The 16,086-nt window shown below is 30.2% G+C and overlaps 1 protein-coding gene across 2 annotated transcripts in view; it reads right to left on the reverse strand.

Moving 5' to 3' along the window:
* Positions 1–16,086, reverse strand: part of LOC129964130 (ryanodine receptor-like) — a 214,693-nt gene that overhangs the window by 102,919 nt on the left and 95,688 nt on the right. For both annotated transcript variants that reach the window (XM_056078821.1, XM_056078820.1), the window contains exons 31-45: positions 14,642–14,719; positions 13,718–14,066; positions 13,545–13,630; positions 12,007–12,060; positions 11,054–11,738; positions 9,848–10,025; positions 7,489–7,653; positions 5,759–5,952; positions 4,859–5,056; positions 4,570–4,707; positions 3,418–3,570; positions 2,894–3,009; positions 2,343–2,497; positions 1,844–1,942; positions 80–353 (exon numbers count right to left, since the gene is read on the reverse strand). In XM_056078821.1, the coding sequence (XP_055934796.1) occupies positions 80–353; positions 1,844–1,942; positions 2,343–2,497; positions 2,894–3,009; positions 3,418–3,570; positions 4,570–4,707; positions 4,859–5,056; positions 5,759–5,952; positions 7,489–7,653; positions 9,848–10,025; positions 11,054–11,738; positions 12,007–12,060; positions 13,545–13,630; positions 13,718–14,066; positions 14,642–14,719 (2,922 nt within the window). The remainder of the gene's footprint in view (positions 1–79; positions 354–1,843; positions 1,943–2,342; positions 2,498–2,893; positions 3,010–3,417; positions 3,571–4,569; positions 4,708–4,858; positions 5,057–5,758; positions 5,953–7,488; positions 7,654–9,847; positions 10,026–11,053; positions 11,739–12,006; positions 12,061–13,544; positions 13,631–13,717; positions 14,067–14,641; positions 14,720–16,086) is intronic.

Raw genomic sequence — 16,086 nt, forward strand, 5'->3', positions numbered from 1 at the left:
TTAGGCCATCATGGATCTTAATTGTTAAAATACACAGAAAATGTTAAATTTATCTGAATGAGCGTTTTGCAGTGCTGACCTTCAGCTCTTGGGCCTTCTTTCTCGGCCTTTTCGGGCTCCTGATCAGCAGCTTTCACCATTTTCACTATGTTCAGCAATCTCTGCGTCCAGGGCTTGGATGGCTCTTCGGACTTTTCTTCCGTTTCTTCCACTTCTTCGGACGAGCAGACGCTCTTGATTCGCGAGACGAGTTCGTCGTGATACTCGATCAGGGTCTCCCTCAGATCTTCTCCACAAGAACACTGGTCAGCCTGATCTTCTTCTAAGTTCTTAAAGCACAAGATCGCCCTCATCTGGAATGGAAACGTTTGGAAGGCTTAATAAAGATAACAATCGCGATGAATGAAATGCATATATTGTTTTAAATGAAGTGAAATGTTTTTTAAGCAAATAGTTACCATGGTAAAGAAAATATAATAATTCTTTAATAATGTTAAAATATTTGAAATGAAGTATTAATTTTGTATTGAAGTGCCTGATTTTGTACAAGTATCAATACAATCAAGTACTAATTTGTAGTCAAGTGCATAATTTTGTATTGAAGGGGAAATTATCATGAATTAAAATTAATTTATGTGTCAATTTAATTTTTTAGCAGGATTTATGTATCATTTTAATTTTGTAGCAAGATTAAAACTTTAAGAACTCTTTCATTTTGGGTACGATGTTTTTGTGTATACAGTAAGTCCTTTGAACAGAAATATAAATGTTTCTATTCATAATTGTAATGTAGAATAAATATTAAATTTGAAAACTTTAAAAAGATGCTTTACACTATAATAAAAACCGTACTATTCAATTTCGGGTATGCATCATATCCACAAATTGTTACATACTTTACATTTTGTGCTGGCACTATACATTGCGATATCTGTAAAACTGCATATAATATTTATAACGAATATTAGAGGTTGTTTTACAAATATTTTATATTAAAAAATAATAATAATAAAATGTTGTATATAATTATAACATACAATCATGTCTTATATGTAATAAATTATATCATACTTTACATTTTGTGGTACTGTACTGGCATTATACATTGTGATATCTGTAAAACATTTTCTAATACATTTAATGAAATTTGAAACTGTTTTACAAATATCGAAATATATTATAGATATTATATAATAATATGTTATATGTATTTATAATGTATAGTCATCTCTTATATGTAATAATATAGAACAGTAATGTTGTATAGGTAACTATATAATTATATGTAATAAGTCATTATATTATATAATAATATCTTTGAAAGATTTGAAAAATTTGAAGAAAGAAAGAAAGAAAAATAGATTTGAGATATTTACTGTAACCTATAGTCAACGTTTATGGTACTATTTTAAAAAGTATTTCAATGCATAATTACTTTTGATTGATAAATTTTCAGTTTTAATTTAAATACGGTATGATAATAATCTTTAGTAAGAAATTTTAAAGAAAAAATGGACCGATTTTAAACGTAGTGAAATAATGGTATTTTATATCTTTTAGCATAAAATTTTGCTAAAAAATATTAACACATTGCAACCCAATCGGACGAACTTTCAAAAAAAGAAAACAATATCTAAAATCTTATTTTAGTGATAAGAATTAATGAAATAATAAATATCACGAGTTCATTCATATTCAGCGGCCATCTGTTAAAGATAGACCACGAGGTAATTGGAGTTTTCGTATGCTTTTTTTTCAAGCATTCATGAGTTAAATCTTTATCTGTCCGCAATGTGATAATATAAAATTGGAGAGTAAATGAGTAAAATAAGAGTCTACATACCTGTTCCTTTGGAGAACATCTGAATTCTCTTGTTTTCCTTGCAGCTACTGCAGATGGCATATCTGACTGCTTGATATCGATGTATCGTCGAAGTTGGTCCTAATGGAAATACATCGAAAAAGTAGGATTATTTTCAAATTGAATAGATAAAACTTTTTTTTGCACTAAACTATAAAAAATAATTTAAAAATCTAGTATAAGTAATATCGACAAGAAATATAGCATAAGAAAAAATTCAAATTAAAGTATTGGAATTATATGCGATTGATTACTAAATAACGCAATTTCCTTTTATGATTAGTTCTTGACACATGGTCTTGTCTAGATATGCTAGATCACGTGTATTAAGGTGCAGTATTTCAGGACTGTTTATAAAACTTTTTATAAACTTATTTACCATCCTCGAGAATGGAAACATTTATTTATTAGCCACAACTTTTATATTAAAATCTCTATATAACTGTAGATAAAAGAATCTCGTTAAGAATTTTATACTTACACTTTGAAGCTCACCCACGTAATCGTCACAATAAGCGATCATTGATTCGATTCGGTGTCTTAGTTGTAAGTCGAACAGATGATGCAACAAATAACACATTTGAAGTTTCACTCCTTCCGCTATGTTCATTGACAGCATACCTCGCATTTCGTTATCTGCAATAACAGGGAGAAAAGAGTTCGATATTCATTTAATTCAAACATTAGAGTTCTCTCCATTCAGTTTAAAGTCCTTTACGAAATAGTTATTTTTTATTCATTTTTTTTTTCTTGCATTAGTAGCAGACAAACGAAATTCCATGATACTCTGTTAATTTTGGCATGTTTAAACATAAAGTAATGACATATAAAGTAATTATAAAATTATAATTGATTGAGTTTATAAATGCAGAGATGCATACATAAAATATTTTTAAAAAAATTCATATGTTGCAAAATTATACATATTTAAACTTTTTCCCATAGCTACATTCCAATCCGGTGTGAACATAGAAAATTATAGTGTGGAAAGTGTGGAAGGGATAACAGTTTTGTAAGTCATGTGATACCAACCTGGATTGAAATCTGGATCAAAATTTTCAGGATCAATTAAACGAAGCAGCCGCTGAAGTTCTTCATCTTGGAAAAGACCAATCAAGAGTAACTTGTCAGCAAGTTTTATAAGTGGCCTGTAAAGTAAGATAGACTCAATTAATGTTTGAATAAATTATATGCAGCTTTAGAAAAAAAGAGAATAATATATCATAAATTTGTTACTTGAAAATTTATCTTAAAACATTCGGTAAATTTCGATATATAGATATTGCTTAACGAATATGAACTCCAATGAAAATAAACTCGATTTTATTTTTACTTATATCTGGACTCTTGTTTTCAAATTATACGAAAAATGAAATTTCTTCACTTTATGATTCTTTTTAAAATTCAGAATTAATATCAATTAAAGCAAAATGTCGTACAACAAAGTCGTATTATATCAGATGTGATGATATATTAAATCAAAAGAATATAGCCTTATTAATTGTTGTTCTTCCATTATACAAGTACCAGAAGAAAAAGGAATTCCATACACTTACACAAAAAGGTTTTCATTGCTGCCTCCTATAGGATCCCTGTTCGGTCTGTTTCCTTTGCACACAGCATCGTCGAGGGCTTCCATGACGAATAATTTCAGACTCTCCATTGGGAAGTAAGGTGTGCTTAAATCTTTCAGAGATACTATTTTCTCTCTGAAATATGAAGTCATTAATAACTAACATATTTTTTGCATTGATAAGTCAATTGAATTAACTTACTTTAGTTTCTTATTTAGATGAAAATATTATAAATTTAACTATAACAAGGAACGAAGTTTTTTTATTGAAATTAATAGGTTTGATCTAAAGTTATTTTATGCCTGTATTTTTATAAATAGTATCTAAGCCAATTGTGTCGGAAGCTTGGTATTCCTTAGAAGATATATTTCCTTAAAATATAAGTATCTGTTCTTTATATGTGAATTGTACAAAAAATTATGTAGAAACCAGAATAACTGAACGCAAACTTGCAAAATTATTACAGATAACAGGAAATTATGCAGTGAATAGAACAATGAGTCGATTGTCTAAACTTCCAGTATTAACTTCCAATTAAGTTAATATGGTGCATTATTCGAAATCGGGTAATAGGGTAGTAGTTTGTGAGAATTTTGTCAAATTAGTGAAATAGAAGTAAATAATTAAATAAAGTGTATATATTTTTAAAGACAGTTACTATAACAGTGATTACTATTATATATAATAGTGATAATCTCTGTTATATATAATAGAAAAAAGGGATTTTATAAGTGCTTACACTGTATAAAATGATCGTTTCCGTAAATTTATACATCATATAATATATATATATATATATATATTGCCTCTAAAGAGAATAATTCCTTTATTTCAGAAAATGTCTAATTATAATCCTTTCTATAAATTACATGCAATTTGAAAATAAAATTGCAAAATTATAAGAAATTGAGGGAATAACTTATATTTATTTAATGGCAAGAAAACTGGTAAATCTATGACTTGAAACTTCTAACGATTGAAGAAAATGCTTGATATCATATAGATTAATTTTCCCCATGTTTAATATCCATTACATTTGTAGTCTTCAAGAAGTTTTGGTGCCTTTATAGAAACAGCATATTTGCCGAGTCTATTAGAAATTCACACTTGTTACAATTTCAAATGATCACTTACGCTATGGGACTCATGGTCATTTCAGGTCTGATAGATGAATATTGCATTGTCGACAAACTATGCGCAGAAGCTGGTTCTTCGTACATAGCACGGAGATCAGCACCCAGTGGTACAATGAACTCGTTTTGAGTTAAGCTCCTAGAATTAGAAAAGAAAAAAATCAATATTAGAAAAACATTTTACAAAAACTAGTAGTATTAATAAAAATAATTGCAATCACTAAGAACAGGCCATAAGCTGTTCTTTATGCGTTTTTAATGCAAAATTATGACATTAAAATTCTTCTTACCTTGCGTAGGCATGGAATTCTAGATGCAATGCGATGAGTAAGTCGGTAAAAGCCGTCCTGAGAGGTCCAGACATATACTCTGACTTGATTGCATACTGCAGTTGTTTCTCATCCACATGGGCACAGATAATATGTGCAGCCCGATGGTTGCCTTGGAAGCACAGTGCCCCATAAAGAGCCAACGTGTGAGCATGGAAGCTGAAAACAGAAGAAATTGCACTCAGTTCACTAGAATATATATATATATTTTAAATTCAGATTTAAGTTCAGCAATATATCTGGAAAGTTTAATGAGCTATTTATAATCTCTCGTCAAATACAGAAGATCCAAATTGATGAAGGGTGACCCTAAATTAATAGCAATGCATCTTTGTCACGGACTGAATAAGAAATAAACTTAAACCTTGCATCATTTAACAGTCATTCGGTTTTAGTAAATTTCGGTGCACTTGCATAAAATTTATTTGTTATTAGCAACAGTCTTCTATTAAATACAAAAGATTTAATGGATAAAAGCGGTATTTTTGAAATCTTTTAACGATGTAGTCCATTTCGCCATTTTCTAATGCTAAATCATTATATATATAATTAGCTATATAATATTCATTTGAATGTAGTAAAGGATTTTACGTCCCAAAGTAATGTAAAATACTTTACTATTATCTTTATTATTTTATGATTAGTAACATACGTAAAAAAATGAATTTCAATTTTTTATTTCTAGTGAGGGATAAATAGCGCACTAACTACTAAAGTCAAAAATTTCTGAAACTTTAAGAAATTCTGAAAGAAACTTAATTTGGAGTACCCTCCGAACAAACTAATATGTATTACAGTGCATTTTTACCACCGATTGTCCATTTTTTCTTTGAAAGCAGGAAACATTATGAAAAAAGATACCTCAATAATTTCTCTCGTTCTATGAGCTCCAAGACGTCTATGCAGCGATCTTCCTCCGGAATGTGAACGGCCAGCATAGACACGGGATCTTCACAAAGCATACTCCAACCTCGGATATCGGAGAGCTTCAAAGCGTGAGGTTTCAAGTTTATATTCGGCGCTCGAGCCCACTGATAAGGTTGTAAGCATTGAACCTGGAAAAGGAACATTATTTAAATACCAGTTTTAAAAGACTATTTTAACCCTCTGACAGAGTAATGTTTGATGTATTTCTCTGTATTTTTTTAAAATCATTATTTAGATGCGATGTTTGCAAATAAGATCAAATATTTTTCAAACAAAGTGAACTGATACTATATATTACACGATAATAATATAATATAATAAAAATCTGTAATCGTAAAAATAAATACTTTAAATTGCGAAAAACGCGGGATGCAATATTAGTTATAATAATTGATATAGAAAAAAAGTGCCTCCACTAATGCTATAATTAATTCAAAAATAGCAGAATAAACTTTTGAAAAATTTATTTTAAAATAAAATAAAAGCTTGTATGTGTTATAAATGAAACAAAAATTGAATAAAAAAATTAAATATTAAATATCCCAAAACAAAGTCAGCTTGACATTTAACTAAATAATGGCTTCATATTCAACGGAGCAAAACTTTTTAGATCCTCCTCATAATTCTTGAGAACCTGTGTGACTCCTTATAAGAAGAATTTAAGTTTAGCTGATAAGATAAACGAGAAAATTTTATTTATAGAGCATTTACTCAAGCGAATTATGGTTTCGAAAAAGGTAAGTCATATCACTGACTCTCCGACTCGCCCGAAAGCACACGGAAAAAGAATACTGATTAACCAGACTGCCGTAGCAGCAACATTGGCTCGAACTGTGGTTGAGTCCTAAGGGTCATCACCAGCCACGGTACAACCCTTCCCAAAAGAAGTACGTCCCATCATCAATGGGAGGAGCCAGGCCCCCACCTATTTATGTACCCTCCAAGGTGGCAAGATCCAACCACCATACCGGAATCATCTCATCCTCTTTTCGAGGTGCCCTCCCCGGGGTAAATCAGTAGAAAAAGGTAAAAAGTTTTGATTTAAAAAATGTTCAACGAAATGTAAAAATGATAATTTAACTTTCATAAAAAGAAGAAAGAAGGAAAGAAAAGCCACAGTACTAAAATGAAAATTTTTGGGGTGAAATTAATAGTTGGATAGAAAATGGCGCCGACTGAAAAATTCACATGGTTTATAGTTAAGACAAAGAACAATTCAAGAAAACTGCACATTTTTAAATCACGAATCCATTAGTGAACAAGATATTTCGCACGGTGCAAATCTACATATGAATAAGGAAATAAAATAGGAAAAATAAGGTTTAATAATAATAAATTTATTAAACGTGTGCTCATGTACAAAGGTTGGATAACATTTCAGAAATAAAAATTGTTTTTCTGAATATTCTTTAATACTATATTGAAGAAATTAGAAAAATCCTTAGCTGTTAATACGATCTACATTGACATGAGAAAAATTAGAATCCATTTGAATTCAGGGCGTTATACTGAAAATCAAATTTAAGATAATTCTAAATATCTGAATATAGCATAGATACATTTTATTTGCTTATATGTTGTGATTATCAATAAAATATACATTTGTAAAATATACAAATTAAATATTTTAAGTTAAAATTGGATTTTTTTTATATAATCCATACTTTTAGTCTTGGAGGACATTGTGGTGTCAAATGTTTTTCTGTGCTTCGCAAAACTGCAGATGAAAGTGGAAGGGTAGTCAGAGTTCGTCCAAGTTCAAACTGAAGCACTTCTTTGCTCGTTGCTTCGAAGAAGACAGCTGGGAACAATTTAGTTCCTGGCTCCACCTGTTAAAAAAATCAATTTATATAAAGAACAATTCTTTTTTTAAAAAAATACATTGGCTTATTTCATTCTATCATTTTAATTAAGCAAGCTATTCAAGTATTGGGAGTAAATAAAGAACTTCACAAATAAGATTCTCGCACCTTAATATTGATAGCTCATCTTCATTTTAAATTATTTTTCTTGGATTGAGCCTATTCCTAAGAGTCCTGAAATTTTAATCCTTTTTATTCTGAAATATGCTCGTGGGTGCCATTCTAGACAGTGCATCTTTTCGCATCTTTTTTCAGTAGTTAAAGAATAATTTCAAAATTGCCAGGATTCACAGATTAATTTTCCGAAAAGATAAAATTAAACAATTATTAAACAAATTATCCATTTCTCACCACTTCCTAAGTAATCTCAGTGCCATGCCATTACTCTATTCACCTGTTATGTCCTTGAGTTCAAGAAATCCGTGACATTCTCCTCAAATCGGTAAATCGATCCATAGCATTCATTGAATAATTAACTTTAATTCATCTAATGATTTTTGCAAGAATAAGAAGTTAAATAATATACTTGAAAATATCTTTTGCGCTACTTATATGCATTTAAAAAAATAGCAAAAACCTTTTTTTATTAAAAATCTTTTTCTTTCCTTATATTAGTCTCAATAATAAGTATTTCTGTAACCTTTCTTTCTTAATTCAGGTTTCATATATGCTGAATGGTAGTAAAAAAAACTTATAAACATTTTAAATATGTAATAAATTATTTTAATAGTTGATTTATTATTACAATTCTCTGACACAAAAAAAAAACTAAATTTTTTAAAAATATTTTCTTTTCTATGTGTATGCAAACTCGATAATTCAAACCCGAGAAAACTAGATGAACAGAATTCTCTATATAGTTTCAACATCAATCATCATAAATCTGTATTAAAAGGGGAGGGGGTAAATTTATCAAAAGAAAAACTGTCTAGTTATCAGTCTATACGGATATCAATTCTTAAAAATGGAATGAGTTATGCGATATTGATTACATTAATTTTAATGACATTTGATTATGTTAAAATTTCAGATTTTTACCAAATTAATCAGAGGTAGACAGTTTATCCGTGTGTATGTGACTATAATAACTCAATATTACAACTAATTATGATAGGTGAATGAAATTTCAATATGAATATGTAATTTTAGGATTAAAAATCGGGCCACAGAGGCATGATGGTAAGGTCACAGCTTTGGGGCTGAACGGTTCCAGGTTCGTGACCCCATTCCACCGAAGAAATCGTCGTGTAAGCAGATTTAGTGCTCGTTAAATCCTTCGGAGCCAAATATCTTCCCGCTGGTGTAGTGCGAAAGTTGGAGAGTTGAGGGTACCAACTCAAATATCATCCTCGTCATTTGATTGCGGTTCCGTGACAAAATAGATCTAGTGCTTCTTTAAAATGGGACGTATATATAACTAAACTATATTAAACTAAACTAAATTAGAACTAAAAAAACTCATAGGAATCTATTCTATTTAATTAAAAGCAAAATTAAACACAAAATACACCAGACACTGCAAATACAAGATTCGAGAAAAGAACATTCTCGCTTATTAGATTATTAAATTCGACTTCCATAGAACATAGTATTTGTAATCATGTTTTTCTAATCAATAAATAAAACAATTTTTAAAAATGTTACTGTAAGACTGTCATTAATTTCTGAGTATATACAAATTTGGAATTTTCACATTAACACCTGTCCTTGATTAAAGAAGCGTCCTCTATCTTTTCCCATTGCTTGGTAGAACAGGATAATAGGACACCCTTCGAAAAACCGACCGGAAACGAGAAGAGTTCCAGATAAATTTTCTTTTAATCTACCTTGACGTCAGACGATCAAGATTATTATTTGTGTTCATCTTTTAATACCAAAAACCATTGTATAAGTCATATTATATATATCCATACCATGAAATAACCAAATATTTAATTTAATCAAGGATTTCTTTAACTGTGACTCCGCAGAAATGTCTGCGCAAAATGTATTTTAATTGAAGTTCTGCAATTTATTTAACAAATCTTGTGTATGTATTAAATGTCTCGATTTATTGTGATAAGCATTGCATTACTTGTTGGCATCGAATGGTTCGAATATGCTTTATTAAATAACTTTCCTTAAATTGGCTTCAAAATCTTAATCGTCATTGACTACTCACTTTGAAGCTGTATCGAGTGGCCTGTCCTTCGGCTGTGAAAGTCAAAATGCCCATCGATGTATCAACATGACAACCGACCACCATTCCTTGGTTAGAACTTCGAGAGCTGGCATCTCCCTGAGAAACATCGGAATGCAGCTGACCTGCACACACCATGTAGCAGTCTTGACGATCCATGCTGTAAATGCGGATTATCAAGGTTAATTTCATCAAGTTTAGTTTTTGTCAATTTAATTCTTTAAAAGCTTTAAATACTTAGAAATTGTAAACTTGTGTTCAACATGCAACTATGCCAAATTGAAGAAAGGTTTTAAAACTGGAGTTAGATAGTGGAAGAATTTTAAAATTAAGAAATTTAAGAATGGAATAGTTTAATTATAGCAAATTTTAAGTTATAATGAGATAAAATATATATTAAAAATATTACATTAATTTCTTTTAATATTTCTAGTTCATTTCCCATTAGTATCCATCGCCATCGATAGAACAAAACTATTTTTTTAATAAAAATAAATTTGGTTCTAATGGATTATATTGTACTTACGACTAACTATCATTATCACTATGTGTCGCATGCATTGATACAAGTTATGACACCTTTCTTGGCAATACGAGTTTATTATATCTTACGGTTTAAATTATAGATAATTATTTACATATATACAATTAAATTTAAATTTCCCACCAGAGCTCCTACAAATACACACTTTTATCGGTGTCAGTCACACGTCCCCCCCCCTAAACTCTTTCTCCACTTCATCTCCTTTCAGCCGTGAGACCGGAACTACGTGGAGGTTAGAGGTATAATACTATGTAAATGGTATCACCGAATAGACCGTTAAAACTGCTGGTTAATTACTAGATAATTATCATCAAAATGTGTCAGTTTTGGTGGAAATGTGAATTTGAACATTAAAAATGATAATTTAGATATTTGGAGCTGCATAGTTATTAATGCTATTATAAATAATATTCGAAATAGCCTTGTCACACTTATACAGTTTGCGACATTGTAGCACATGTATCATATTAGTAAAAATTTGAGACTTAATCATTTTAGATAAATATATACATATCGGTATAGATTTCTGCATTGATGTCAAAAGTTATAAGAATACCAGGAATTAATAAACCAGGTTACAAAGTTAATTTAATTTAGCATCTATTTTAAAATTAGAATTAAATTTATTCACACTTTTAACTTACATTTCTTGCATGGAATTTTCTTCGTATCCTTGGAACACAACCTTCCTTGTTCTGTTCGTATCGAAGGAGGTGTCAAACTGCTTAAAAGTGGTCGTCACCCACCCACAGTACACATGGTTGGGCTCTTGTCCAGGGAAGATACGAATGCCATAAAAGTACTCATCACACAAGTCCAATGAAGAGGAATCCAGATAATCACTTCCATCATCTGGAGGTGTGACTTCAGTAGGTACTCTTGAAAGGCGTCGAGGTGAACTTGCTCTCTCAGCTGCAGAAGGACCCAGTCCTGATGGTCTATCTGGAACAGCTGGTGGAACCAGTTCTGTTGCTGATGCCCGCAAAGTGGTTGGTGCCACTGTCAGAGTAGTTCCTGGAACATCCTTCCTCAAGTGTTGATCCGGATACTGATCCTGAGGACTTGTCTTTTCGTCCTTTTTCTTGAAAAATCGGAAAGGCGAGCGACCTCTTCGCTTCGGCCTGTCCGGTTCCATACCAGTCACGTCACTTTCGGCCCCACTGTCGATGGCCTTCTTGTGGAGGTCCTCGCTCGATGTGGCACGCATTTTGGATGGGTCACCATCTGGAACTGTTAAACTCATAGCCATATCCATAGAATGTCGCTTTGGCATAGTCATTCGTGGAGGTGGTTCTTCGGCGGCATCTTCTGAGTAGCCTCTTTGGAGATCTGGAAAGGTTAAAAATTGGTAATGCTCTCAGGAATAGTTTGAGGATGTGACAGAAAATTATTTTATCTTTAATGTAATTTAATTTGGTAGATTTTAATTACGCATCCTAAAAGAGTATTTTTTGCTATTTGCCTACATATTTTCTCAATAATTATAATATATATATATATATATGAAACACTACTTAGAATCGTTGCATACTCAAAATCGATTATCTCGGAAAGAATATCCAAACATATATGCAAATGGATTTACATAATGACTCACCTTTAACATCAGAAAGACTGAAGCCACTTTTCAACATGTGATGTTCCAAATTAGCTGAAAAGATATGGCAAAACTAGTATTAAACATTTTAATAAATGAAATTTCGATGACTCTCTAAATTTAAATGTATTAAAACAGTAGGTTCATATTTAAATAAAAAAAAAACTTTTTTCGAAACGCAAGGAATATTATTTAAAATAGCGAGTTTTTCGTAATTCTTTAAGAACACAGTAATAAAATGTGTTCATGAAAATTAATGCAGAAAAATAGCCCAACATCATGGACATATTTGAAATCTTATGTTTCATTTGTCTTCCGCTTTCTATTTACTATTCATTTTTTTAAAGAATTGAATAGTTCGTTTTCTAATGAAAGTGTTTGCTAAAGCATTTAAAAAATGTTCTGATCTTACATTTCCTTTCAATAAAGAGGGAAGCAAAATGCATGCTATATATATGTGGTAAATTGGGGGAAAGTCAAAGAAAATGGCTATTTGTATATATATTACTATACACACTTTTATATATATGTAAACATATTTTAGTTGTTGTGTGGCTGAATAGAAGAAACTTTTGAAAATTTAACATTCATTTCATCATGGGAGGCATCTTATGTGCAAGAAGCGATGATGAAACTGACGTCCGTTTACATTGCGATACAAGTGCAAAAGAAGAAGAAATTTTTCCCTTCAATTATTTTACTATGAGATTTTGATAGGGATTTCTTTGAAACGTGTCGATTTGGAAAAGGGAATCTTGGGTATCTTTAAAAGAATGCTGTAAGAATTGTGGATTTTTATCTTTTCACTCGGAGCGAGAAAATGATGAGACCAGCAGTTTTATAAAGAGCGTGTAGAAATAATTAAATAAAAATGGGAATTGGATCGGAAAATAAGTAATTATTTTAAAATGAAGTTAATACGGATTAAAATAAGATAAAAATTAAGAAATTAATTAGGACATAAATTAGATTAAGAGATATCATTACATGAATATTTATCAAATATAAAATAACCACTTTCTTTAACTTGCTCTCTCCATTCAAATAACCCAAAAACAAATGAAGTTCATCAAAAAAAATTTAAAAGAAGAAACACATTATTAGAACTTTATTTAATATTTATGAAATAATCTCACTTTCAAGAACTGTATTATTATAATCACCTTATTGAAATTATGGTTTTAAAATAAAATTCAAGAATAAAAATGAAAATACGTTATTTGTATTTTCCAATATTGTTGGCAAAACTTTTAAAAATAAATGCCCCGGATGTATTTACGTTGAGAAAACCCATTAATTAATAGGGGATTCAACACTTCATATACAAGCTAACTCAACTAAATATAAAGCGGTATCGTAAATTTTAAAAAAATTACTATGCTGTATATTCTGTATTATGTACGATAACTAAACTTTATTTCCTAACGTGCTTAATGACACTAAATTAAGAATTATTCATTAATTAAAGAATTATTTATTAAATTAAGAATTATTCATTAAATTAAGACATTCAATTTTCATATTATGATATAATATACCTGGATGCCTTGATCCCATTCTTCCTCCTTGCATTCCCCTCTGACGTCGACGAATTTCCTCCCAATTCTGAGCTTTTCCAAGTTCGCTGTAAAACAAACATGTACATATTTAACACAAAATTTAAAATCAAAAATTATTTTAATTTACTCGGACATAACAAAATAAATCTTACTCTATGTATTCATCATTACAAGTCACGGGAAGGCTGAGCCTCACGAATTCATAATTAACCTTATCGACAGTTTCGTAAAGGCGGTGGGAAATTTTGAGAGCTGGAGGCGTGTCAGTTCCTGGTGGAATTCTCGTCACTTCCACTGGGGACTCTGCCATGTCATCTACGTTGATGAAGATGGACTCGTCTTTGTTGTAGTAGAAAGTCATGTTGCGATTCATGTTGACGCAGAATGGTTCGTAGCCTTCTTGCAAACCGCATACAGTGAAGTATTTTAGTCTGTTTACATCCTGGCCAAAGACAAGCTTTGCCCTCTGGCCTATTCCAAATGTAAAAGCTGGTACGAATCCTGTAATGGGAACAAAAATATTGACATACGACCACATGAAAAGCAAAAGTATAATGAATACATTTAATAAAAAAAATAATTATGTAAAGAACAGATTTTGTAAAAGAAAGCTATAGAAAAAGAAAAGTAAGTAATACATTTTTAGTCAATGTGAGAAATACTTAATAAAAACGAAGCTGCTCAGAAAAATAACTAAAACTTGATCATACTTTCTCGCAGTTTGTCATACTTATTATTGTTTCCTAATTGTGAACAAATATTAAAAATATAGGCTATGTTTTTATAAACAAATTAAAATTTTAAAAAATTCTGGTAAACACATAAGATACTTTAAATTAATCAAATTATTAATTTTTGTATGACTATACTGTTGTTCACAGTACAAATCAATGATTAATATATTTTTGATAATTTTTTCACATTAACTCATTTCACCTTTTGCATTTGGCGCATAGTTCTCTTAATTTGGCATCATTTCAAATATCTTAATTCTTTTCTATAAATACTTGTAATATGTATAGTTTAAAACAATTAACATCACATACATAGTTTCTATAATGTAAGAAATTGCTTACCTTCATCAACGGGTATATCACTAAAAGCAGTTTCACCACCCATTGCATCTAACAGCAGTTCTCCATTTAAAGAGTAACCTAAAAATCACAATTATTTTAAAAACATGAATAAACAACAATTAAATTATACAGCATTCAACTTTCCTATAGTTAGATTTACAATCATACGTTTAGAGATGTTTAACCAAACGCATGATTATAAATCTAGCTCTTGGGTCAAAAAATAAACATAACTCTCATTATAATGCCAATAAATGGTATTGTATTGTATTGAAACAATGCTTAATGAAGTACCGCGCAGCAGAAAATCTAATTATACATGAAAGCGTGCTCCAGCCCTACTCAAGTCATGTTTCAAGTACAGTTAAGTCAAGTTCAAGTCAGTCAAGTACAGTTACAGTTAAGTACACGACAAGTTCATGTCGTGTGAAAACTGTGCTGAAGGGGGAATATTTCAGTTTTTTAGGTAGCATTAAATAAAAATCATTTAATTATATTTTTTTTCTATATTCAGAGGTACTAACTGTGCTAAATGTAACAAATGAAATTATCAATCCTTATAATAATTTTAAAACAAATGTATGAACTAGTAGCTAATTTTATGCAACAGAAATCTTTTGTTTCGTAGATTTCAGTTCATTAAAAAATTTTTCAGGTTGGTCAGTTTTTAGAATAAGTAGTAAGCAGTAGTTAAGCTTAATTTTTGGAAAAGAAAAAATGGCATTAATGAATAAATAAAAAGATCATTATCTATAAATAATTTATTATTTTAAAAGATTAGAATTTCATTAATGATAATGCTTAATTCTGCTAATAATAAAATATATAAAAAAATCCGAGTATTTTCAATGTTTTCAAATACACCGAGATATGTATTTCTATCGCAGGTAATTATTTATTAATAAAGAAAATATAAACTGAAAAAGAAAACTATTTAAGATTTTACATTTGTTACAAAATTATTTTCTAAACTGATTCAAATGATTCATTCATTATTCGTTTGTATCCAGATTATGTTGCCATCTAGGTTTCAACAAATTTTCTTCTCTCTAAAATAAGATAAAAATGGAGAGAAAAGATCGTTACTCCAATGTTGTCACACCACAACCTTGGAAAGAGATTAAGATGCATCTAATTGCAATAAGCCTCTCAAATGTTTTCGCTAACTCTTTCAAATTCGCCATAATCATTGGATATTCTCTGTGATTAATAGCTTACTAGTTAAATTTCATATATAATGTAACAGAATTTTAGGCATTTAACTCTGAGAAGCATAGATGTTCAATATTAACAAATGCTATCCTAATATCCATAACAATTCATTTTAGTAGCTGGAATGTCCATGATTACGCGATATCATTCGAAGCATCTTATGGTAATTTGAAATCGCACCATAAATTGATTCATCCGCGAGTAGCGGTATGGGACGCTTTCAGAAGTGTGAC

The sequence above is a fragment of the Argiope bruennichi genome, chromosome 3 (genome assembly GCF_947563725.1).
Source record: "Argiope bruennichi chromosome 3, qqArgBrue1.1, whole genome shotgun sequence".
NCBI lineage: Eukaryota > Metazoa > Arthropoda > Arachnida > Araneae > Araneidae > Argiope > Argiope bruennichi.